The 26,818-nt window shown below is 51.3% G+C and overlaps 1 protein-coding gene across 15 annotated transcripts in view; it reads right to left on the bottom strand.

Annotated features, from left to right (window-relative positions):
• Positions 1-26,818, bottom strand: part of LOC148645824 (synaptotagmin-7-like) — a 92,750-nt gene that overhangs the window by 40,897 nt on the left and 25,035 nt on the right. For 7 of the 15 annotated variants that reach the window (XR_015928128.1, XR_015928129.1, XM_088611382.1 and 4 more), the window contains 5 exons: positions 17,918-18,021; positions 15,421-15,471; positions 9,937-10,016; positions 6,179-6,310; positions 1,745-1,906 (listed from right to left, as the gene is read on the bottom strand). Coding sequence is in view for 13 of the 15 variants with exons in the window: in XM_088611382.1 (XP_088467508.1) it covers positions 1,745-1,906; positions 6,179-6,310; positions 9,937-10,016; positions 15,421-15,471; positions 17,918-18,021 (529 nt within the window). In the remaining 2 variants the exon portion in view is untranslated. Of the gene's footprint in view, positions 1-1,744; positions 1,907-6,178; positions 7,173-9,936; positions 10,017-15,420; positions 15,472-17,917; positions 18,022-26,818 lie in introns of those variants that run through there. The other 8 variants (XM_088611384.1, XM_088611385.1, XM_088611390.1 and 5 more) reach the window with 6 other exon arrangements.

The raw sequence follows: 26,818 nt of genomic DNA, 5'->3' as shown, positions 1-26,818 counted from the left end.
CACATCTCGTGTGTTACTGACACACTGACACACAACACACTGACACACACACCTCATGTGTTACTGACACACTGACACACACACCTCATGTGTTACTGACACACTGACACACAACACACTGATATACACATCTTGTGTGTTACTGACACACTGACACACAACACACTGACATACACATCTTGTGTGTTACTGACACACTGACAAGGAACACACTGACACACACCTCCTGTGTTACTGACACACTGACACACTCACACCATGTGTTACTGTCACACTGACACACAACACACTGACACACTCACACCATGTGTTACTGTCACACTGACACACAACACACTGACACACTCACACCATGTGTTACTGACACACTGACACACTCACACCATGTGTTACTGTCACACTGACACACAACACACTGACACACACACCTCATGTGTTACTGACACACTGACACACAACACACTGACACACACACCTCATGTGTTACTGACACACTGACACACAACACACTGATATACACATCTTGTGTGTTACTGACACACTGACACACAACACACTGACATACACATCTTGTGTGTTACTGACACACTGACAAGGAACACACTGACACACACCTCCTGTGTTACTGACACACTGACACACAACACACTGACACACTCACACCATGTGTTACTGTCACACTGACACACAACACACTGACACACTCACACCATGTGTTACTGACACACTGACACACAACACACTGACACACTCACACCATGTGTTACTGACACACTGACACACAACACACTGACACACACACCTCATGTGTTACTGACACACTGACACACAACACACTGACACACTCACACCATGTGTTACTGTCACACTGACACACACACCCCGTGCGTTACTGACACACTGACACACAACACACTGACACACTCACACCATGTGTTACTGTCACACTGACACACAACACACTGACACACTCACACCATGTGTTACTGACACACTGACACACAACACACTGACACACTCACACCATGTGTTACTGACACACTGACACACAACACACTGACACACACACCTCATGTGTTACTGACACACTGACACACAACACACTGACACACTCACACCATGTGTTACTGACACACTGACACACAACACACTGACATACACATCTTGTGTGTTACTGACACACTGACAAGGAACACACTGACACACACCTCCTGTGTTACTGACACACTGACACACAACACACTGACACACTCACACCATGTGTTACTGTCACACTGACACACAACACACTGACACACTCACACCATGTGTTACTGACACACTGACACACAACACACTGACACACTCACACCATGTGTTACTGACACACTGACACACAACACACTGACACACTCACACCATGTGTTACTGACACACTGACACACAACACACTGACACACTCACACCATGTGTTACTGACACACTGACACACAACACACTGACACACACACCTCATGTGTTACTGACACACTGACACACAACACACTGACACACTCACACCATGTGTTACTGTCACACTGACACACACACCCCGTGCGTTACTGACACACTGACACAGACCCCCCTCTCACTATGTGTGTTACTGACACACTGACACACAACACACTGACACACACACCCCGTGTGTTACTGACACACTGACACACACACCCCGTGTGTTACTGACACACTGACACAGACCCCCCTCACTCTGTGTGTCACTCACTTGCTGGGCCTCAGGGTGCCGGAGTGCAGGTGGCTCTGCACAGTCTGCCATCTCCCCATCTTCCCTCCACCTGACGTCACACTCTTCGAGCTGTCGCTGCGCCGCGGCCCCCCCTCCCCGTCCCCCCCCAGCGCCCCCCGCTGCCCCCCCGGCACCGACCCACTGAGAGGGGGAGAGAGGGAGGGGGGCGGGGGGCAGCGAGAGAGAGAGAGAAGGAGGTCAGCAGTTTCCAGAGTCGGACAGTCAGAGCACAGACAGCACAGCACGGGGGCAGAGCATGCTGGGAGAACAAGCCGACCAGAGGCATTCCCATGATGCTCCGAACAGCAGCAGGAAGAGGAACCGTGTCGCTGTATAGCTGTAACGCTGGGGGTGAGAGTCAGCAGCCGGCCTGTGTGCTGGTCTTGTGTTGTGGTCTTGTTGAGGTTGTGCAGCTGGTATGTTGGTCGTGTTGGTTGTGCTGTGGTTATGTTGAGGTTGTGTAGTTGTTGTGCTGGTTATCTTGAGGTTGTTTTGGTCTTGTGTTGTTGTCTAGGTGAAGTTGTGTTTGTCTTGTGTTGGTTATGATGAGGTTGTGTAGTTGTGCTGGTCTTGTTTTGGTCATGTTGGGGTTGTGTAGAGATTGTGTTGGTCTTGTTGAGGTTGTGTAGTGGGTGTGCTGGTCTTGTTTTGGTCATGTTGAGGTTGTGTAGAGATTGTGTTGGTCTTGTTGAGGTTGTGTAGGTGGTGTGCTGGTCTTGTGTTTTTCATGTTGGGGTTGTGTAGTGTTGTGTTGGTCTTGTTGACGTTGTGTAGTTGTTAAGCCAGTCTTGTGTTGGTCATGTTGAGGTTGTGTTGGTCTTGCTGATGTTGTGTAGTTGTTAAGCCACTCTTGTGTTGGTTGTGTAGTTGTTGTGGTGTTCTTGTGTTGTGGTCATGTTGAGATCATGTTGGCTTCCAAAAAAAATTCATATCCAAACACAAAATTTTGAAACACTACATCACCCAAACAGCCAGGTGGCCCCGAGGATAGCACACAGACTCCACACTGAGGGTGATGCAGGCTAGAATGTCTATCTATCAGGCAGCAGTGCTAACTACCAAGCCACCATTGTACTAAAGGTGGTATTGAGAAAGTTCACCCACTGATACTCAACATCCTTTCTGAGTTTCATCAGAAAAGTGTGGAGAGATGCCTGTGCATTGGGAGTGTGACTGCACTGTCACACCTGGAGCAGATCAGACTGTTGTGCACTGGGAGTCTGACTGCACTGTCACACCTGGAGCAGATCAGACTGCTGAGCACTGGGAGTCTACCTGACAGCACTGTCACACCTGGAGCGGATATGACTGCTGTCCACTGGGAGTCTGACTGCACTGTCACACCTGGAGTGGATCAGACTGCTTCACACTGGGAGTCTCACTGAACTGTCACACCTGGAGTGGATCAGACTGCTGCGCACTGGGAGTCTGACAGCACAGTCACACCTGGAGTAGATCAGACTGCTGAGCACTGGGAGTCTGACTGGCTGCACTGTCACACCTGGAGCGGATCAGACTGCTGTACAGAGGGAGTCTGACTGACAGCACTGTCACACCTGAAGTGGATCAGACTGCTGCGCACTGGGATTCTGACTGACAGCACTGTCACACCTGAAGTGGATCAGACTGCTGCGCACTGGGAGTCTGACTGACTGCACTGTCACACCTGGAGCGGATCAGACTGCTGCGCACTGGGAGTCTGACTGGCTGCACTGTCACACCTGAAGTGGATCAGACTGCTGCGCACTGGGAGTCTGACTGACTGCACTGTCACACCTGAAGTGGATCAGACTGCTGCGCACTGGGAGTCTGACTGGCTGCACTGTCACACCTGAAGTGGATCAGACTGCTGTGCACTGGGAGTCTGACTGCACTGTCACACCTGGAGCGGATCAGACTGCTGTACAGAGGGAGTGTGCTCTGCCGGTTTCCTGCCTGCTGCCTGGCGTGTGCAATCTACTCCTCCACCCACAGCGTTACACCAGAACCACGACATTTTCACAACAATGGGGACAACAACAGCAAGAACAGCAACAGAGAGAAATCAAACAGGAGAGGCGTCATTTTCAGGCTGGAGCACTGCCAGACCGAGAGTGAAGCGGAGCTCAGCGAGACCGACACAGTGCCACACAGCAGACCCCTCGCCCACTCACAACGGGCAACCCTCTGTGGCGCACTGAGGGGGGGCGAGCGGGCGCTAATTGCTTAACGAGGGAGTTAATTGAGGGGTGACTGGTTAGTTTAGTGTCGGTGATGCAGGGTCGTGCGGGGGTGGTGTGCGTGCCGGGGAAGGGGAGGGGGGTGTGGGGGGAGGAGGGTTAACGAGGGTTGTCCGTCTCCATGGTTTTGCACCCCATGGGCTGGAGGGGAAAGGTCAGAGTTCGGGGGGGGATGGGGTCAGTGAGAAAGTGGGGTTGTGGGGACAGTGAGAGCTAGGCAGGGCTGTAGGGAAGATGGGGCAAAGTGGGGGTGCTTGGGGGTGTTTGGGGGTGTTGGGTCACAGAGGCTGTGTCCTGGTATACAGGCCCGGGTGAGGGTGTTGTGTCAGCTGTACTCTTCTGGTGTGAAGGAAGTGGGGTCACACAGTGTCAGCAGCAGCTCGGACACAGATGGACACTGTCTACAGTGCATCTGCGTCAGCACAGCACCTGCCAGACAGAGAGTAGTGCTGGAGCTGCTGGCCCTCACTGGAATGACTGGACACACTGCTGTCTCTCAGTGTACTGACTGGACACACTGCTGGTCCTCACTGGACTGACTGGACACACTGCTGTCTCTCAGCGTACTGACTGGACACACTGCTGGTCCTCACTGGACTGACTGGACACACTGCTGGTCCCCACTGGACTGACTGGACACACTGCTGTCTCTCAGTGTACTGACTGGACACACTGCTGGTCCTCACTGGACTGACTGGACACACTGCTGTCTCTCAGTGTACTGACTGGACACACTGCTGGCCCTCACTGTCCCGACTGGACACACTGCTGCTCCCCACTGGACTGACTGGACACACTGCTGTCTCTCAGTATACTGACTGGACACACTGCTGTCTCTCAGTGTACTGACTGGACACACTGCTGGCCCTCACTGGACTTACCGGACACACTGCTGTCTCTCACTGGACTGAACTACTGCCCTAGTGGACACACTGCTGGCCCTCACTGTCCTGAACTACTGTACTGACTGGACACATCTGCTTGTGTATCTGTGTTTATGTGAGTGTTTTGGTTTCAGTTGATGCACTTGTCTGAAAATCTGCAGCCTGAACTCTGCTGGCCCTCCCTGTCCTGACTGGACACACTGCTGGTCCCCACTGGACAGACTGGACACACTGCTGTCTCTCAGTGTACTGACTGGACACACTGCTGGCCCTCACTGGACTGACTGGACACACTGCTGGCCCTCACTGTCCTGACTGGACACACTGCTGGTCCTCACTGGACTGACCGGGCACACTGCTCTCTCTCAGTGTACTGACTGGACACACTGCTGTCTCTCAGTATACTGACTGGACACACTGCTGGCCCTCACTGGACTGACTGGACACACTGCTCTCAGTATACTGACTGGACACACTGCTGGTCCTCACTGGACTGACTGGACACACTGCTGTCTCTCACTGGACTGACTGGACACACTGCTGTCTCTCAGTATACTGACTGGACACACTACTGGCCCTCACTGTCCTGACTGGACACACTGCTGGTCCTCACTGGACTGACCGGGCACACTGCTGTCTCTCAGTGTACTGACTGGACACACTGCTGTCTCTCAGTATACTGACTGGACACACTGCTGGCCCTCACTGTCCTGAACTACTGTACTGACTGGACACATCTGCTCGTGTATCTGTGTTTATGTGAGTGTTTTGGTTTCAGTAGATGCACTTGTCTGAAAATCTGCAGCCTGAACTCTGACAAATCCATACATGACCCCCCTGTCCAGACAGGAGACACTGCTGGCCCTCCCTGTCCTGACTGGACACACTGCTGGCCCTCCCTGTCCTGACTGGACACACTGCTGGCCCTCACTGTGCAGAGTGGACACACTGCTGTCCCTCACTGTGCAGAGTGGACACACTGCTGTCCCTCACTGTGCAGAGTGGACACGCAGCTGTCCCTCACTATGCAGAGTGGACACACAGCTGTCCTTCACTGTGCAGAGTGGACACACGGCTGTCCCTCCCTGTCCCGGCTGTGTCCTGTGGCTCCCTCAGAAGCTTCGACGGTGCCGAGCTGTGTGTCCGTGTGGGGCTCGGTGTCTGTATGGCAGGCCAGCCTGTGCGCCACACCGCGCTCCTCAGTGATTCGGGGGCACAGGGGTCTGGGGGTGAGGGACAGCGCGGTGCCCCCCCTTCGGTACAGCCCTGCGCAGCGAGACGTCTCTTACCAGCACACCACCCAGACTCACTTGAGCGTGAGGCGCGGATCTCCGTATGGGGCATAGGGAGACATGTTAAGAACAAACTCCTTGGGGGGGTAGGAGCTCCATTTCTGCTGCACTGTGCTGTCATTGTTATTCCAAAAGTCTCTGTCTAGATCACTGCGCCAGAGAGAGAGACACGTCAGAGCAACACACCAATCACAGCGGCCCGGGGGCGGGGCCGGCCCCGCGCAGGGAGGGGCTTCAGCCAGCCGGGGGGAGTTGGCCACGGAGGTTATACAGAAAGGGGTGTGGCTTTAGGGGGTGGGCGTGGAAGGGAAGGGGGCGGGGTTGTCTAATGAGGGGCAGCAGCTCTCTTGGCCCAATAACGGAGTGGAGTCTCTGGGCTAGGGGAGTGGCAGGTCTGCAAAGTATGGGATGAACCTGTGGCAGATGGGAGGGGCTTGAACTGGGGGAGGGGCTTGCTCCAGAAGAGGGGGTGGCTGTGTCGAGGCAGGGGCGGGGTGAATGAAGAAGCCCCTCCCAGTCAGGTGGGGTGGTGACCCCCATTCTCACAACAGGGACCAGAGAGAGAAAGAAGCAGCAGAGACAGACTGAGGAGGGGGAAGAATCCCAGCCCCTTGTAGCAGAGCTGTGTGTCTCTATCTTGTGCTGGGGGTAAAAAACAATTAGACCCCAGCTGAGGGGGCGTGCAGGGGTGGGGTAGTTTCTGAAGAACAGAAGAGTAAATCCCAGACACACACACAGAGCAGATCACAGCAGCGCCTGTTGAGGAAGGAGAAAGGATGGAGTGACATCACAGCAGACAGGAAACGACCACACCAGAGGAGGAAAAGCAGTTGAACAACATGTAAACACCAGGAGAGCACCGGGCGGCAGCACAGAAACACCGTGACGACCAGGAGCGAGAGACAGAGAGACAGAGAGAGAGAGAGAGGGGGAGAGAGGAAGGACAGGGCAGTGAACCGGAGGTCCAGCAGAATCCTGGGCTGAGGCAGGCCGGAGCGGGCCAGACGCGGCGCTGTGTTTGGGAGGGAAGGAGAATGAACAGATTAGAGAGGGAGGGAGGGAGAGAGGGAGAGAGGGAGAGGACGAGAGAGCCCACAGGACATCCATCCACGACACAAGAAACCAGAACCAGAACCGGGACCATGCCGACAGCACACCTGGACTCTGCCCTGGTTACTTCATCACCCCGGGGTGGGGTCTGAGCTGCAGCTTGTGCGACATCACAGGGTCCCTGCTGCAGCCCAGAGAGGCCAGAGAGGCACCCTGCTGGTTCATAATGGCACCCTGCTGGTTCATAATGACACCCTGCTGGTCATAATGGCACCCTGCTGGTTCATAATGACACCCTGCTGGTTCATAATGACACCCTGCTGGTCATAATGGCACACTGGTGGTTTATAATGACACCCTGCTGGTGTATAATGACACACTGCTGGTTCATAATGACACCCTGCTGGTCATAATGGCACCCTGCTGGTTCATAATGACACCCTGCTGGTTCATAATGACACCCTGCTGGTCATAATGACACCCTGCTGGTTTATAATGACACCCTGCTGGTGTATAATGACACACTACAGATTCATAATGACACACTGGTGGTGTATAATGACACACTACTGATTCATAATGACACACTACTCATTCAAAATGACACACTGCAGGTTTATAATGACACCCTGCTGGTTCATAATGACAACCTGCTGGTTCATAATGACACCCTGCTGGTTCATAATGACACACTGCTGGTGTATAATGACACCCTGCTGGTTCATAATGACACACTACTCATTCAAAATGACACACTGCAGGTTTATAATGACACCCTGCTGGTTCATAATGACAACCTGCTGGTGTATAATGACACCCTGCTGGTTCATAATGACACACTGCTGGTGTATAATGACACACTACTGATTCATAATGACACACTGCAGGTTTATAATGGCACACTGCTGGTTCATAATGACACACTACTCATTCAAAATGACACACTGCAGGTTTATAATGACACCCTGCTGGTTCATAATGACAACCTGCTGGTGTATAATGACACACTACTGATTCATAATGACACACTACTCATTCAAAATGACACACTGCAGGTTTATAATGACACCCTGCTGGTTCATAATGACAACCTGCTGGTTCATAATGACACCCTGCTGGTTCATAATGACACACTGCTGGTGTATAATGACAACCTGCTGGTGTATAATGACACCCTGCTGGTTCATAATGACAACCTGCTGGTTCATAATGACACCCTGCTGGTTCATAATGACACCCTGCTGGTGTATAATGACACACTACTGATTCATAATGACACACTACTCATTCAAAATGACACACTGCAGGTTTATAATGACACCCTGCTGGTTCATAATGACAACCTGCTGGTTCATAATGACACCCTGCTGGTTCATAATGACACACTGCTGGTGTTTAATGACAACCTGCTGGTGTATAATGACACACTACTGATTCATAATGACACACTGCAGGTTTATAATGGCACACTGCTGGTTCATAATGACACACTGCAGGTTTATAATGACACACTGCTGGTTCATAATGACACCCTGCTGGTGTATAATGACACAGTACTGATTCATAATGACACACTACTCATTCAAAATGACACACTGCAGGTTTATAATGACACCCTGTGGTTCATAATGACACCCTGCTGGTATATAATGACACCCTGCTGGTGTATAATGACACAGTACTGATTCATAATGACACACTACTCATTCAAAATGACACACTGCAGGTTTATAATGACACCCTGTGGTTCATAATGACACCCTGCTGGTATATAATGACACCCTGCTGGTTCATAATGACACACTGCTGGTGTATAATGACACACTACTGATTCATAATGACACACTACTCATTCAAAATGACACACTGCAGGTTTATAATGACACCCTGCTGGTTCATAATGACACCCTGCAGGTGTATAATGACAAACTGCTGGTTCATAATGACACACTACTCATTCATAATGACACGCTACTCATTCAAAATGACACACTGCAGGTTTATAATGACACCCTGCTGGTTCATAATGACAACCTGCAGGTGTATAATGACAAACTGCTGGTTCATAATGACACACTACTCATTCATAATGACACGCTACTCATTCATAATGACACACTGCTGGTGTATAATGACACACTTCTGGTTCATAATGACACACTACTCATTCATAATGACACACTGCTGGTGTATAATGACACACTGCTGGTCATAATGACACCCTGCTGGTTTATAATGACACCCTAATGGTCATAATGACACCCTGCTGGTTTATAATGACACCCTGCTGGTCATAGAGGCACACTACTGATTCATAATGACACCCTGCTGGTTCGTGATGACACCCTGCTGGTGTGCTGTTGTGTACCATCACTGCTGGTTTGTATCAGCTTACTGGTGCCGTTCAGAGTGAGGCTCTGACTCTTGTGCTGACTGGCCACTGGCCTGCAGGCTGGACAGGAAGGACAGGTCCTTGGCCAGTGCAGTCACTACTGATCTTCTGATGGAGATATTGGGGCGCACTATTCTCCTATCACCTATGGTCTAATGAAAAGACTTCGGGGTGCCATTCTTGTTTGCTCTGTGAAGTGTGGAGCAGTTGTGATAAGCTGGAGGTGCGATCTCACGTTAATGAGATCAAGTGTCCCCAGACTTGGTGGGGGGTCTCTCTCATTTGCCTGTATGTTTTGGGGCACCCACACCCCATCCCCCTCTACAGCACCTACTTGATGGCTTTCTTCTCCCCACGGCCACGAGTGGAGTCTGGGGTCCCTGCTGTCTCCAAGCTGGGCTTATACCTCTTCCCCTGAGAGAGAGGAGAGAGGAGGGAGAGAGAGAAGTAATAAATTGAGTATTAAAGTATTGGCTACAACTAGTAACCAGATACATTCCTGGGCTCAAAGAACTGTACTACAGCGACACACTGAAGGATCTGAATCTCTTTAGTCATGAAAATAAAGGATAAAAGATCACACTGACACAAGTATTCAAAAACCTAAGACACCAACAAAGTCAGGCTAGTGGACTCAAGCTCAACAGTGAAACAAGGACACTGGTTGAACCTACATGGCATTTAAAACTGAGAAAAAGAGTCACTTCTTTACACAAAGGCTATAGGAGTGTGGAACAAGACTCTATGAGACAAATACATACCGACTCAAATTCAAATTCAATTAGCTTTAGTGACATGACTTATGAATTATAGTGTTCCTGAAGCAGATACAATTAACACAATTAAAGACATTTATGTTGCAAACATCATCAGGTATTTACATACTGTACAACACATAGGCTTTCTTCTGGAAAACCATAACTCTCGTCTTGTCCAGATTGACTGTCAACACCCAGGTCTGACAGTACTGCTCCAGCAGTGCCAGGTTCTGCTGCAGCCCCTGTTCTGGGTCCAGATGGGCTGGCAGTGCCCAGGTCTGACAGTACTGCTCTAGCAGTGCCAGGTTCTGTTGCAGCCCCTGTTCTGTGGGCGACAGCAGGAACTTGATTTCTGTGTCGTGTAGTGTGAGACCAAGAGCTGCAGACTGCTCCAAAATTCCTGCTAATTCCTGTATAATAATACAGTGAGCCTGTCTCTCAATAATGATAATACAGTGTGTGATCTCCTGTCCCAGCCTGAGGAACAGTGAGCCTGTCTCTCAATAATAATAATACAGTGTGTGATCTCCTGTACCAGCCTGAGGAACAGTGAGCCTGTCTCTCAATAATAATAATACAGTGTGTGATCTCCTGTACCAGCCTGAGGAACAGACAGTGAGCCTGTCTCTCAATAATAATATTACAGTGTGTGATCTCCTGTCCCAGCCTGAGGAACAGACAGTGAGCCTGTCTCTCAATAATAATATTACAGTGTGTGATCTCCTGTCCCAGCCTGAGGAACAGACAGTGAGCCTGTCTCTCAATAATAATAATACAGTGTGTGATCTCCTGTCCCAGCCTGAGGAACAGACAGTGAGCCTGTCTCTCAATAATAATATTACAGTGTGTGATCTCCTGTCCCAGCCTGAGGAACAGACAGTGAGCCTGTCTCTCAATAATAATATTACAGTGTGTGATCTCCTGTCCCAGCCTGAGGAACAGACAGTGAGCCTGTCTCTCAATAATAATAATACAGTGTGTGATCTCCTGTCCCAGCCTGAGGAACAGACAGTGAGCCTGTCTCTCAATAATAATAATACAGTGTGTGATCTCCTTTCCCAGCCTGAGGAACAGTGAGCCTGTCTCTCAATAATAATAATACAGTGTGTGATCTCCTGTCCCAGCCTGAGCAACACTGAGCCTGTCTCTCAATAATAATAATACAGTGTGAATTACATTATATATTATATAATGTTCCATATGTTTGTATGTAAATATATTATGATGTGTCTGTATTGTAAATGTCTGTAGATTTTATGTTAAATGTATATGCTTATTCATTGGTCATGCCAATAAAGCATCTTGAATTGAATTGAGAAGGGAGGAGGGAGGAGAGAGTGTTGTTAAGGGAAAGGAAAAGGTTATGGCTGAGTAAGTTTAAAACACACGCGGACACACTCAGACTGACACACTGACGTCACATTCATACTGATACAGACACAAACCCACTGAGCCACACACTGACACACACAGAAACTCACAGACACACAGACACGCACACAAACCCACTGAGACACACATGCCGACACACAAACCCACTGAGATACACAAACCCACTGAGCCACACATTGACACTCAAACCCACTGACACACAGAAACTCACAGACACACACACAAACTCACTGAGAAACACATGCATACTGAAAGATATTTATAGACACACTGAAGGACAATTTACACACACTGAAAGATATTCACACATACACTTAAAAATATTCATACACACTGAAAGATATCCACACACACTGACACACTGAAAGATATCCACACACACACTGAAAGATATCCAGACACACTGACACACACTGAAAGATATCACACACACACTGACACACACTGAAAGATATCCACACCCACAGACACACTAAAAGATATCACACACACACTGAAAGATATCCACACACACATAGACACACTTAAAAATATCCACACAGACTGACACACTGAAAGATATCCACACACACAGACACAATGAAAGATATCACACACACAGACACAATGAAAGATATCACACACACAGACACAATGAAAGATATCACACACACACTGACACACAGAGATGCAGCAGTCAGAGAATCAGTGAGTAAAGATTTCTCAAGTGCTGTTTCTGACAGGAGCAGCTCATCTATAATTTAAAACATCATAAAATCTTTAGGAACAGAGAAGGAGAGGAGGGAGAGAGAGGGAGGAGAGGAGAGTCAAACAGAGCCAGACACTGTCCATTCACTGAGGACAGAGCCAGACACTGTCCATTCACTGGAGACAGAGCCAGGACACACTGTCCATTCACTGTAGACAGAGCCAGGAAACACTGTCGATTCATTGGGGACAGAGCCAGGACACACTGTCCATTCACTGGGGACAGAGCCAGGACACACTGTCCATTCACTGGGGACAGAGCCAGGAAACACTGTCCATTCATTGGGGACAGAGACAGGACACACTGTCCATTCACTGGGGACAGAGCCAGGACACACTGTCCATTCACTGGAGACAGAGCCAGGAAACACTGTCCATTCATTGGGGACAGAGCCAGGACACACTGTCCATTCACTGGGTACAGAGCCAGGACACACTGTCCATTCACTGGGGACAGAGCCAGGACACACTGTCCATTCATTGGGGACAGAGACAGGATGCACTGTCCATTCACTGGAGACAGAGCCAGGACACACTGTCCATTCACTGGAGACAGAGCACCAGGACACACTGTCCATTCACTGGGTACAGAGCCAGGACACACTGTCCATTCACTGGAGACACAGCGGACAGAGCACTGTCCAGAGGTGCTCCTGGAGCGCTCCAGAGTGCTGATGACAGCGCCCTGCAGGTCTAATTCACTGAACCTCTCAGCAGGGCTCAGCTCAGACAGTCTCGGACTCCGCAGGGAGCTGGCAGGAGGCGAGCAGCCCTGAGCCCCGACCCCTTTCTCTCTCACAGCTGTGTTTGTTTGTTCTGAATTACAGACTCAAGCCTCTCATCCTCTTTTCAGATTATGGAGATCTTTGGTTAATTAGCTAAGTGAGCTTAATTGGGATTGCTGAGAGACATCAGTGTGTGAGTGTATTTCTCTCCTTCTGTGTCAGTGTGTGTCTCACTGTCTGTATGTATGTCAGTGTGTGCGTCTCAGTGTCTCTGCGTGTGTGTGTATGTGTCAGTATATCAATATATGTCTCAGTGTCTCCATGTGTCAGTGTGTGTGTCAGTATATCAATATATGTCTCAGTGTCTGTGTGTGTCTCAGTTTGTCAGTGTGTGTGTCTCAGTGTCTCTATGTGTCAGTATATCAATTTATGTCTGTGTCAGTGTGTGTGTCTCAGTGTATCAATGTATGTCTCAGTGTCAGTGTGTGTATCAGTATGTCAGTGTGTGTGTCAGTGTATCAGTGTGTGTCTCAGCGTATCAATATATGTCTCAATGTGCGTCACTGTGCGTATCAGTATGTCAGTGTGTATCAGTGCATCAGTAGGTGTCAGTGTGTGTATCAGTGTATCAATGTGTATGTCAGTATATCAGCGTGTGTATCAGTGTGTGTATCAGTGCATCAGTAGGTGTCAGTGTGTGTATCAGTGTATCAATGTGTATGTCAGTATATCAGTGTGTGTGTCAGTGTATCAGTGGATCAATGTGTGTGTCAGTATGTGTATCAGCGTGTGTGTCTGTGTGTGTCAGTGTGTTGCCGGTGATTAAGTTGTGTGCAGAGAGAGGAGTGTGTTGCTTCTGCTTGACAGGTGTGTGTGATCCAGCTGACTCACACCCCAGCGACACAGCCTCTCTCTTCATCCTCCTTCCTCATCTCTGTCTGTAAAAGTGTCTGATTGATTTCATCTCCCTCATTAATACATTTAGTTCATCTCAACCGAAGGACGAGATACAGTATAGTGTCCTATATTGGGGCATTAGGACCCACACAGACCGCAGGGTGAGCGCCCCCTGCTGGCCCCACTAACACCTCTTCCAGCAGCAGCCTCAGCTTTCCCAGGAGTCTCCCATCCAGGTACTGGCCAGGCTCACACCTGCTGAGCTCCAGGGTGATAGAGCTGCTGGTACAGTTCATCAGACTCCTCTCTCCCTCTCCTTCCAGTTCATCAGACTCCTCTCTCCCTCCTCTCTCTCCTTCCAGTTCATCAGACTCCTCTCTCCCTCCTCTCTCTCTCTCCTTCCAGTTCATCAGACTCCTGTCTCCTTCTCGGACAGAGTCCAACTATCTTGAGATAACATTACTTAATTGCAGTCCAATCCTTTATCAAATCGTTGGATCAAAAGATTAAAAGTAAAACAGTCCATAGCAAACAGTACCTTCAAAGATATTTACCATGCGTATACTATGTATTTACTGTGGTTTACCTCATTCTTCACCATGCTTTACCAACCATCTTATTATAGTGATTTCACCATGCTTTTACCATGCTGAACCAAGTGTCTGACGTGTCCTACTATCATTGTGCTTTGTCACAGTCACTGTATCATACTTCTTCACGCTGTCATTGTGTTGTGTTACACTGTCTCTGTGTGCCCGTGTACAGTGTCGGTGTGCCAGTGTGCAGTACAGTATCGCTGTGCCAGTGTGCAGGACAGTGTTGGTGTGCCAGTGTGTAGGACAGTATCAGTGTGCCAGTCTTCAGTACAGTGTCGGTGTGCCAGTGTGCAGTACAGTGTCGGTGTGCCAGTGTGCAGGACAGTGTCGGTGTGCCAGTGTGCAGGACAGTGTCGGTGTACCAGTGTGCAGGACAGTGTTGGTGTGCCAGTGTGTAGGACAGTATCAGTGTGCCAGTGTTCAGTACAGTGTCGGTGTGCCAGTGTGCAGGACAGTGTCGGTGTGCCAGTGTGCAGTACAGTATCAGTGTACCAATGTGCAGGACAGTGTTGGTGTGCCAGTGTTCAGTACAGTATCGCTGTGGCCAGGCCTCAGTGTTCAGTCAGAGGGTTGAGTGCCCATGCCGGCTGTGGTCATGCTTTCTCTTTCCCATGCATCTCCCAGGGATCGGCCTGGATTCCCATGCTGGCACAGTGCACTGCCATGCTGATCTCTACTGATACCGTGGTAAAACATGGTGAACCTTTAAAAGGGATTTACGGTCTTGCTGTCCCTCTGAGGGTCCCGACGACTCCTGAAACAGTCCACAAACACGGTCACAATCCCGGAGTCCCCCAGGCGCTGAGGCGCTGATTACTCGGGGGAGGAGAGAGCGGGCTCCTGTGGAAGAGGCTCCAGTGTCTGCTGGTATTACAGCTGGTGCTCTGTGTTCACCCTACTGCTCCCGTTACTCTCCTAGGAGCTTCAGAGCTCCCATTACTGCTCCCCTTACTGTGAGCTCCTATTACTGCTCCTATAACTGAGAGCTCCTATTACTGTGAGCTCCTATTACTGTGAGCTCCTATTACAGCTCCCGTTACTGCTCCCCTTACTGTGAGCTCCTATTACTGCTCCTATTACTGTGAGCTCCTATTACAGCTCCTATAACTGAGAGCTCCTATTACTGCTCCTATTACTGTGCGCTCCTATTACTGTGAGCTCCTATTACAGCTCCTGTTACTGTGAGCTCCTGTTACTGTGAGCTCCTATTACTGCTCCTATTACTGCTCCTATTACTGTGAGCTCCTATTACTGCTCCTATTACTGTGCGCTCCTATTACTGTGAGCTCCTATTACTGTGAGCTCCTATTACTGCTCCTATTACTGTGAGCTCCTATTACAGCTCCTATTACTGTGAGCTCCTATTACAGCTCCTATTACTGTGAGCTCCTATTATTGCTCCTATTACTGCTCCTATTACTGTGAGCTCCCATTACTGTGAGCTCCTATTACTGTGAGCTCCTATAACTGCTCCTATTACTGTGAGCTCCTATTACTGCTCCTACTACTGTGAGCTCCTATTACTGTGAGCTCCTATTACTGCTCCCATTACTGTGAGCTCCTATTACAGCTCCTATTACTGTGAGCTCCTAATACTGCTCCTAGTACTGTGAGCTCCTATTACTGTGAGCTCCTATTACTGCTCCTATTACTGTGAGCTCCTATTACTGTGAGCTCCTATTACTGCTCCCATTACTGTGAGCTCCTATTACTGCTCCCGTTACTGCTAGAGCTCCTATTACTGCTCCTACTACTGTGAGCTCCTATCACTGCTCCCATTACTGAGCTCCTATTACTGCTCCTATTACTGTGAGCTCCTATTACTGCGAGCTCCTATTACTGCTCCCCTTACTGTGAGCTCCTATTACTGCTCCTATTACTGTGAGCTCCTATTACTGTGAGCTCCTATTACAGCTCCTATTACTGTGAGCTCCTATTACTGTGAGCTCCTATTACTTTGAGCTCCTATTACTGCTCCTATTACAGCTCCTATTACTGTGAGCTCCTATTACTGCTCCTATTACAGCTCCTATTACTGTGAGCTCCTATTACTGCTCCCCTTACTGCTCCTATTACTGTGAGCTCCTATTACAGCTCCTATTACTGTGAGCTCCTATTACTGTGAGCTCCTATTACTGTGAGCTCCTATTACTGCTCCTATTACAGCTCCTATTACTGTGAGCTCCTATTACTGCTCCTATTATTGTGAGCTCCTATTACTGCTCCCCTTACTGCTCCTATTACTGTGAGCTCCTATTACAGCTCCTATTACTGTGAGCTCCTATTACTGCTCCTATTACTGTGAGCTCCTATTACTGCTCCTATTACTGTGAGCTCCTATTACAGCTCCTATTACTGTGAGCTCCTATTACTGCTCCTATTACTGTGAGCTCCTATTACTGCTCCTATTACTGCTAGAGCTCCTATTACTGCTCCCATTACTGTGAGCTCCTATTACTGCTCCCATTACTGTGAGCTCCTATTACAGCTCCTATTACTGTGAGCTCCTATTACTGCTCCTACTACTGTGAGCTCCTATTACAGCTCCTATTACTGTGTGAGCCCCTATTATTACTATTATAAAATATTATCAATGATAATAATTCCTCACACTTATATAGCGCTTTTCTGGCCCCTCCACTCAGAGCTCTTTACAGGTAATGGGGATCCCCTCCACCCCCACAGTGTGCAGCCCCACCTGGATGATGCTCCAGTCCTCTCACACACACCAGCTCTCAGTGGGGAGGAGAGCAGAGTGATGAACCAGTTCAGAGAGGGGGGTTATTAGGAGGCCATGACTGGTAAAGACCAGGGGAATGTGACCAGGACACCGGGGTTACACCCCTACTCTTCTCAAGAGACGCCCTGGGATTTTTAATGACCACAGAGAGTCAGGACCTCGGTTTTACGTCTCATCTGAAGGACTGAAGTGTCCCCGTCACTATACTGGGGCATTAGGACCACCCCTGCTGGCCCCACTAACACCTCTTCCAGCAGCAGCCTCAGCTTTCCCAGGAGTCTCCCGTCCAGGTACTGGCCAGGCTCACACCTGCTGAGCTCAGGGTGACAGAGCTGCTGGATAAATAGCTAAAAGCTACTACTGTCCTCTTCCTCCTCCCAGTGTTACCAGAGCTCCTGTGCTGCACAGCGCTGGGGCTGTGGAGGCTTTCTGAAGGTGTGGTGCTGCTCCTCTCACTCACCAGCTTGCGTTGGCACCAGCTGCAGATCCCACACAGGGCTACCAGCCACACAGCGCACACTGTGACCGCTAGGGAGACCAGGAGCACACTGAGAGACAAGGAGCCTGGAGACAGAGGCACAGAAACATTGTTAGAGCACAGAAACACACACCATTAGATCACTGATGCACTATTAGAGCACAGACACGCCGATAGAGAAGAGAGACGCCGTTAGAGAAGAGACATGCCGTTAGAGAAGAGACACGCTGTTAGAGCACAGACACGCAGTTAGAGCACAGACACGCCGTTAGAGAAGAGACACTCCGTTAGAGAAGAGACACTCCGTTAGAGAAGAGACACGCCGTTAGAGCACAGACACGCCGTTAGAGAAGAGACACGCCGTTAGAGCACAGACACGCAGTTAGAGAGGAGACACGCCGTTAGAGGAGAGACACGCCGTTAGAGGAGAGACACGCCGTTAGTGAAGAGACACGCCGTTAGTGAAGAGACATGCCGTTAGAGCACAGACACGCCGTTAGAGAGGAGACACGCCGTTAGAGCACAGACACGCCGTTAGCGAGGAGACACGCCGTTAGAGAAGAGACACGCCGTTAGTGAAGAGACACGCCGTTAGTGAAGAGACACGCCGTTAGTGAAGAGACACGCCGTTAGAGCACAGACACGCCGTTAGAGAGGAGACACGCCGTTAGAGCACAGACACGCCGTTAGAGAGGAGACACGCCGTTAGAGCACAGACACGCCGTTAGAGAAGAGACACGCCGTTAGAGAAGAGACACGCCGTTAGAGAACAGACACGCCGTTAGAGCACAGACACGCCGTTAGAGAAGAGACACGCCGTTAGAGAAGAGACACGCCGTTAGAGAACAGACACGCCGTTAGAGCACAGACACGCCGTTAGAGAAGAGACACGCCGTTAGAGCACAGACACGCCGTTAGAGGAGAGACACGCCTTTAGAGAAGAGACACGCCGTTAGAGAAGAGACACGCCGTTAGAGCACAGACACGCCGTTAGAGAGGAGACACGCCGTTAGAGAAGAGACACGCCGTTAGAGCACAGACACGCCGTTAGAGAGGAGACACGCCGTTAGAGAAGAGACACGCCGTTAGAGAAGAGACACGCCGTTAGAGCACAGACACGTCGTTAGAGCACAGACACGCCGTTAGAGCACAGACACGCCGTTAGAGGAGAGACACGCCGTTAGAGCACAGACACGCCGTTAGAGCACAGACACGCCGTTAGAGCACAGACACGCCGTTAGAGGAGAGACACGCCGTTAGAGCACAGACACGCCGTTAGAGAGGAGACACGCCGTTAGAGAGGAGACACGCCGTTAAAGAAGAGACATGCCGTTAAAGAAGAGACATGCCGTTAGAGAAGAGACACGCCGTTAGAGAAGAGACACGCCGTTAGAGAAGAGACACGCCGTTAGAGCACAGACACGCCGTTAGAGAGGAGACACGCCGTTAGAGCACAGACACGCCGTTAGAGAGGAGACACGCCGTTAGAGCACAGACACGCCGTTAGAGAGGAGACACGCCGTTAGAGAAGAGACATGCCGTTAGAGAAGAGACACGCCGTTAGTGAAGAGACACGCCGTTAGAGCACAGACACGCCGTTAGAGAGGAGACACGCCGTTAGAGCACAGACACGCCGTTAGAGAGGAGACACGCCGTTAGAGAAGAGACACGCCGTTAGAGAAGAGACACGCCGTTAGAGAAGAGACACGCCGTTAGAGCACAGACACGCCGTTAGAGGAGAGACACGCCGTTAGAGCACACGCTGTTAGAGAAGAGACACGCTGTTAGAGCACAGACACGCCGTTAGAGAGGAGACACGCCGTTAGAGAGGAGACACGCCGTTAGAGAAGAGACACGCCGTTAGAGAAGAGACACTCCGTTAGTGAAGAGACACGCCGTTAGAGAAGAGACACGCCGTTAGAGAAGAGACACGCCGTTAGAGAAGAGACACGCTGTTAGAGCACAGACACGCCGTTAGAGAAGAGACACGCCGTTAGAGCACAGACACGCCGTTAGAGAGGAGACACACCGTTAGAGCACAGACACGCCGTTAGAGAAGAGACACGCCGTTAAAGAAGAGACATGCCGTTAGAGAAGAGACACGCCGATAGAATACAGACACGCCGTTAGAGAGGAGACACGCTGTTAGAGAGGAGACACGCCGTTAGAGCACAGACACGCCGTTAGAGCACAGACACGCCGATAGAGCACGGACTTTATGTTTATGTTTAAAAAGTGAAAGAAAGCCTTATACTAAAAGATTTAGTTTAGAAATTTCTAGATTTTACATTTTTACAAATTTCCCTGGGAGCTGAAACTCTGCATTTGTCAGATAATTTCTTCACTAATCCCCATTATACTTAATTAGTACTAATTAGTGTGTAATTAGTACAAACTGCCTCTTTCATGTTTTCCATCCTGTTCCACTCCTCCCCACCTCCACCTCTCCATCTTTCCACACCCTCTCTCTCTGAAACACACACCCCTCTTTTTGAAACACACACACCCCTCTCTCTCTGAAACACACACACCCCTCTCTCTCTGAAACACACACACCCCTCTCTCTGAAACACACACACACCCCTCTCTCTCTGAAACACACACACACCCCTCTCTCTCTGAAACACACACACACCCCTCTCTCTCTGAAACACACACCCCCTCTCTCTGAAACACACACACTCCTCTCTCTGAAACACACACACCCCTCTCTCTCTGAAACACACACACTCCTCTCTCTGAAACACACACACCCCTCTCTCTCTGAAACACACACACTCCTCTCTCTGTAACACACACGATTCAGTTCAATTCAAGGTGCTTTATTGGCATGATCGATGGGTACAATCAGTGTTGCCAAAACCAAGCAAATACAGTTAACATAAAACAAAAACTCTAGACATTTACAGTAAAGACACAATCATAAAATATTTACATATAGACATATGGAGCATTATTGGGAGGCAGGCTCACTGTTCCTCCAGCTGGGACAGGAGATCACACACTGTATTATTATTATTGAGAGACAGGCTCACTGTCTGTTCCTCAGGCTGTGACAGGAGATCACACACTGTATTATTATTATTGAGAGACAGGCTCACTGTTCCTCAGGCTGGGACAGGAGATCACACACTGTATTATTATTATTGAGAGACAGGCTCACTGTTCCTCAGGCTGGGACAGGAGATCACGCACTGTATTATTATTATTGAGAGACAGACTCACTGTTCCTCAGGCTGGGACAGGAGATCACGCACTGTTTTATTATTATTGAGAGACAGGCTCACTGTCTGTTCCTCAGGCTGGGACAGGAGATCACACACTGTATTATTATTATTGAGAGACAGGCTCACTGTTCCTCAGGCTGGGACAGGAGATCACACACTGTATTATTATTATTGAGAGACAGGCTCACTGTTCCTCAGGCTGGGACAGGAGATCACACACTGTATTATTATTATTGAGAGACAGGCTCACTGTTCCTCAGGCTGGGACAGGAGATCACACACTGTATTATTATTATTGAGAGACAGGCTCACTGTCTGTTCCTCAGGCTGGGACAGGAGATCACACACTGTATTATTATTATTGAGAGACAGGCTCACTGTTCCTCAGGCTGGGACAGGAGATCACATACTCCTGAGTTCCCTCCACCCTCCCCCAGTAGGATTCAGACCTGGTGTGATCCTAGCAGGACACACACACACACACACACACACACACTCCCACACTCACTCTCACTGTGACACTCCCACATTCACTGTGACACTCTCATACTCACTCTCACTGTGACACTCCCACACTCACTCTCACTGTGACACTCCCACACTCACCCTCACTGTGACACTCCCACACTCACTGTGACACTCTCATACTCACTCTCACTGTGACACTCCCACACTCACTCTCACTGTGACACTCCCACACTCACTCTCACTGTGACACTCTCACACTCACTCTCACTGTGACACTCCCACACTCACTCTCACTGTGACACTCCCACACTCACTCTCACTGTGACAGTAGCCCCACTGCTCCCACACTCAGCCAGTCGCAGACCCTGGCCTTCAGCTCTGTAGACAAGGCGGGGGGCGGGGCTGTGCGATGAACAGGGGCGGGGCTGTGTGATGGACAGGGGCGGGGCTGTGTGATGGACAGGGGCGGGGCAGTGTGATGGACAGGGGCGGGGCAGTGTGATGGACAGGGGCGGAGCCGTGTGATGGACAGGGGGCTGTGCGATGGACAGGGGCGGGGCTGTGCGATGGACAGGGGCGGGGCCGTGTGATGGACATGGGCGGAGCTGTGTGATGGACAGGGGCGGAGCTGTGTGATGGACAGGGGCGGAGCCGTGTGATGGAAAGGGGCGGAGCTGTGTGATGGACAGGGGCGGGGCAGTGTGATGGACAGGGGCGGAGCTGTGTGATGGACAGGGGCGGAGCTGTGTGATGGACAGGGGCGGAGCCGTGTGATGGACAGGGGGCTGTGTGATGGACAGGGGCGGAGCCGTGTGATGGAAAGGGGCGGAGCTGTGTGATGGACAGGGGCGGGGCTGTGTGATGGACAGGGGCGGGGCAGTGTGATGGACAGGGGCGGAGCTGTGTGATGGACAGGGGCGGAGCCGTGTGATGGACAGGGGGCTGTGCGATGGACAGGGGCGGGGCTGTGCGATGGACAGGGGCGGGGCAGTGTGATGGACAGGGGCGGGGCCGTGTGATGGACAGGGGCGGAGCCGTGTGATGGACAGGGGCGGAGCCGTGCGATGGACAGGGGCGGAGCCGTGTGATGGACAGGGGCGGGGCCGTGTGATGGACAGGGGCGGAGCCGTGTGATGGACAGGGGCGGAGCCGTGCGATGGACAGGGGCGGGGCCGTGCGATGGACAGGGGCGGGGCCGTGCGATGGACAGGGGCGGAGCCGTGTGATGGAAAGGGGCGGAGCTGTGTGATGGACAGGGGCGGGGCTGTGCGATGGACAGGGGCGGGGCCGTGTGATGGACAGGGGCGGGGCCGTGTGATGGACAGGGGCGGAGCTGTGTGATGGACAGGGGCGGAGCCGTGTGATGGAAAGGGGCGGAGCTGTGTGATGGACAGGGGCGGAGCTGTGTGATGGACAGGGGCGGGGCAGTGTGATGGACAGGGGCGGAGCTGTGTGATGGACAGGGGCGGAGCCGTGTGATGGACAGGGGGAGGGAGGGATGAGCTGTTTCTCCTACAGCAGTTCTTGAGCAGCAATCAATCATGATCAGTTCAAGGACAGCATGACCTGTATGTAACTATAGCACACATGACGCCTGGAACATGACGGAGCCTCTCTCTCGTGATAGTCATAATAATAATAACTTACACACTGTCCCTCTCTCTCCCTCTGCCCCCCTCTCTCTCCCTCGCTCTGCTTCTCTGCTCCTGTTTCCTGTGTCCAGTTTCAATGTCCAGGCTATGGTCACTGAGCCTGTCCTCTCTGGGCAGTCAGGTCTGCCTGTGTCCAGTTTCAATGTCCAGGCTGTGGTCACTGAGCCTGTCCTCTCTGGGCAGCCTGGTCTGCCTGTGTCCAGTCTCTATGTCCAGGCTACGGTCACTGAGCCTGTCCTCTCTGGGCAGCCTGGTCTGCCTGTGTCCAGTCTCTATGTCCAGGCTACGGTCACTGAGCCTGTCCTCTCTGGGCAGCCTGGTCTGCCTGTGTCCAGTCTATGTCACTGAGCCTGTCCTCTTACGTGTGTCTGAGTGACAAGGCTGTAAGAGCCCGAGTGGATCAGACAGCTGTGGAGGTGGATCAGGGCTGTGCTGTGCGTGTCCCTCTCCTCTCATTGCTGACGCACAGTCACGATGCTCGAGCAGCATCAGAGAGTGTGAATTCGCTCATCACACTCTTGCTGCTAAATATAGACCCCAGCGCCCCTGCGCACTGCACTGCCTGCTGTACAGCACCTGGGCACCAGGGCAACAAGACAGCCGGGCACCAGGGCAAGAGGGCACCAGGGCAACAAGACAGCAGGACAGAAGGGCACCAGGGCAAGAGGGCACCAGAGCACCAGGGCAAGAGGGCACCAGGGCAACAAGACAGCAGGGCACCAGGGCAACAAGACAGCAGGACAGAAGGGCACCAGGGCAAGAGGGCACCAGAGCACCAGGGCACCAAGGCAACAAGACAGCAGGGCACCAGGGCAAGAGGGCACCAGGGCAACAAGGCAAGAGGGCACCAGGGCAACAAGACAGCAGGGCACCAGGGCAACAAGACAGCAGGACAGAAGGGCACCAGGGCAAGAGGGCACTAGAGCACCAGGGCACCAAGGCAACAAGACAGCAGGGCACCAGGGCAACAAGACAGCAGGACAGAAGGGCACCAGGGCAAGAGGGCACCTGAGCACCAGGGCACCAGGGCAACAAGACAGCAGGACACCAGGGCAACAAGACAGCAGGACACCAGGGCAGGAGGGCACCAGGACAACAAGACAGCAGGACACCAGGGCAAGAGGGCACCAGGGCAACAAGACAGCAGGACACCAGGGCAACAAGACAGCAGGACAGAAGGACACCAGGACAAGAGGACAGTGGGACAGGAGAGAGGAACAGGACAGGAGGACAGTGGGACACCAGGACAGGACAGGAGGACAGTGGGACAGGACAGGAGGACAGTGGGACACCAGGACAGGACAGGACAGCAGGACAGGAGAGGAGGACAGCAGGAATGCCTGACTCAGTCCCGGGGAGAGCAGCACACTGGCACGGCCCCCAATCTGGCTTCCAGGCTGGCTCTGATCCTTATTAATGCTCTGGCTTTTACAGGCAGGTGAGAAAGGATCACAGAAACAGAGAGACACTTGTCCAGCTGGCCTCCCAGGGCTGGTGGCACCGAGACCGTTCCACTACTCTCCCACTCTCCTCCCTCCTCCAGCACTGGGCCTGAGTCGGAGTGGCAGCGAGGTTGGGAGAGAGTGACAGCCTGGGGCACAGACAGCACCTCCCCTCTCCTTTTACACCAATCGCCTCTTTCACTGCAATCACCTGGAGAAGACAGCTCAGGGCTTGACGAGGCAGGGTGAGGGGGAGAGAGGAGGAGAGAGAGGAGAGAGGAGAGATGGGAGGAGGGAGAGAGAGGAAGGGACAGAGCAGAAGAGAGAGGAGGAGAGAGAGGAGGAGCGAGAGGAAGGGAGAGAGGGCGATGACATGAACACAGAGGGAAAGGGGAGTTAGGGAACAAGAATGGTACAATCACTACTGCTGGATTCAGGCTTAGATTCCAAAGGACTTTACTGGGACACAGGTAACCCTGAGGTTCAACCTGTCAACCCCTTGTGCGACACACAGTGAGGATCGACACACATGTACCCCTGGGGTTCACCCTGTCACAGCCTGAGGGACACACAGAGAGGATCGGCACACAGGTACCCCTGGGGTTCACCCTGTCACAGCCTGAGGGACACACAGGTACCCCTGGGGTTCACCCTGTCACAGCCTGAGGGACACACAGTGAGGATCGACACACAGGTACCCCTGGGGTTCACCCTGTCACAGCCTGAGGGACACACAGAGAGGATCGGCACACAGGTACCCCTGGGGTTCACCCTGTCACAGCCTGAGGGACACACAGGTACCCCTGGGGTTCACCCTGTCACAGCCTGAGGGACACACAGTGAGGATCGACACACAGGTACCCCTGGGGTTCACCCTGTCACAGCCTGAGGGACACACAGAGAGGATCGGCACACAGGTACCCCTGGGGTTCACCCTGTCACAGCCTGAGGGACACACAGTAAGGATCGGCACACAGGTACCCCTGGGGTTCACCCTGTCACAGCCTGAGGGACACACAGAGAGGATCGGCACACAGGTACCCCTGGGGTTCACCCTGTCACAGCCTGAGGGACACACGACCAGGATCGTGGGTCTCTCTCCCACTTTCCGGATGTATTGAGCACCAGACTGGTGAAATTGGATACCAGATACAGATACACACACACGGGCACGATGACACACACATGGGCACACACACACACACACGGGCACACACATGGGCATGATGACACACATGCACACGGGCACGATGACACACTGGCACAAACACACACAGGCACGATGACACACACGGGCATGATGACACACTGGCACAAACACACACAGGCACGATGACACACACACAGGCACACGCACACTGGCACAAACACACACGGGCCCGATGACACACACACGGGCACAAAGACACACACACATGGGCATGATGACACACACACATGGGCATGATAAGATACACACAGACACACAGACACATGGGCACAATAAGACAGAGACAGCATGAGCACCACAGAGCCACTACAAGCACACAGTACTCACACTGTTACACTACAAGCACACTGTTACACTACAAGCACACAGTACTCACACTGTTACACTACAGCCACACTGTTACACTAAAAGCACACCGTACTCACACTGTTACACTACAAGCACACTGTTACACTACAAGCACACAGTACTCACACTGTTACACTACAAGCACACTGTTACACTACAAGCACACCGTACTCACACTGTTACACTACAGCCACACTGTTACACTAAAAGCACACAGTACTCACACTGTTACACTACAGCCACACTGTTACACTAAAAGCACACAGTACTCACACTGTTACACTACAGCCACACTGTTACACTACAAGCACACAGTACTCACACTGTTACACTACAAGCACACCGTACTCACACTGTTACACTACAAACACACTGTTACACTACAAGCACACCGTACTCACACTGTTACACTACAGCCACACTGTTACACTAAAAGCACACAGTACTCACACTGTTATACTACAAGCACACTGTTACACTACAAGCACACAGTACTCACACTGTTACACTACAAGCACACCGTACTCACACTGTTA

This window comes from Lepisosteus platostomus, chromosome 18 (genome assembly GCF_059453375.1).
Source record: "Lepisosteus platostomus isolate fLepPlt1 chromosome 18, fLepPlt1.hap1, whole genome shotgun sequence".
NCBI lineage: Eukaryota > Metazoa > Chordata > Actinopteri > Semionotiformes > Lepisosteidae > Lepisosteus > Lepisosteus platostomus.
Note: the sequence above shows the minus strand (reverse complement) of the source record. Positions and strands in the feature narration are given on the sequence as shown.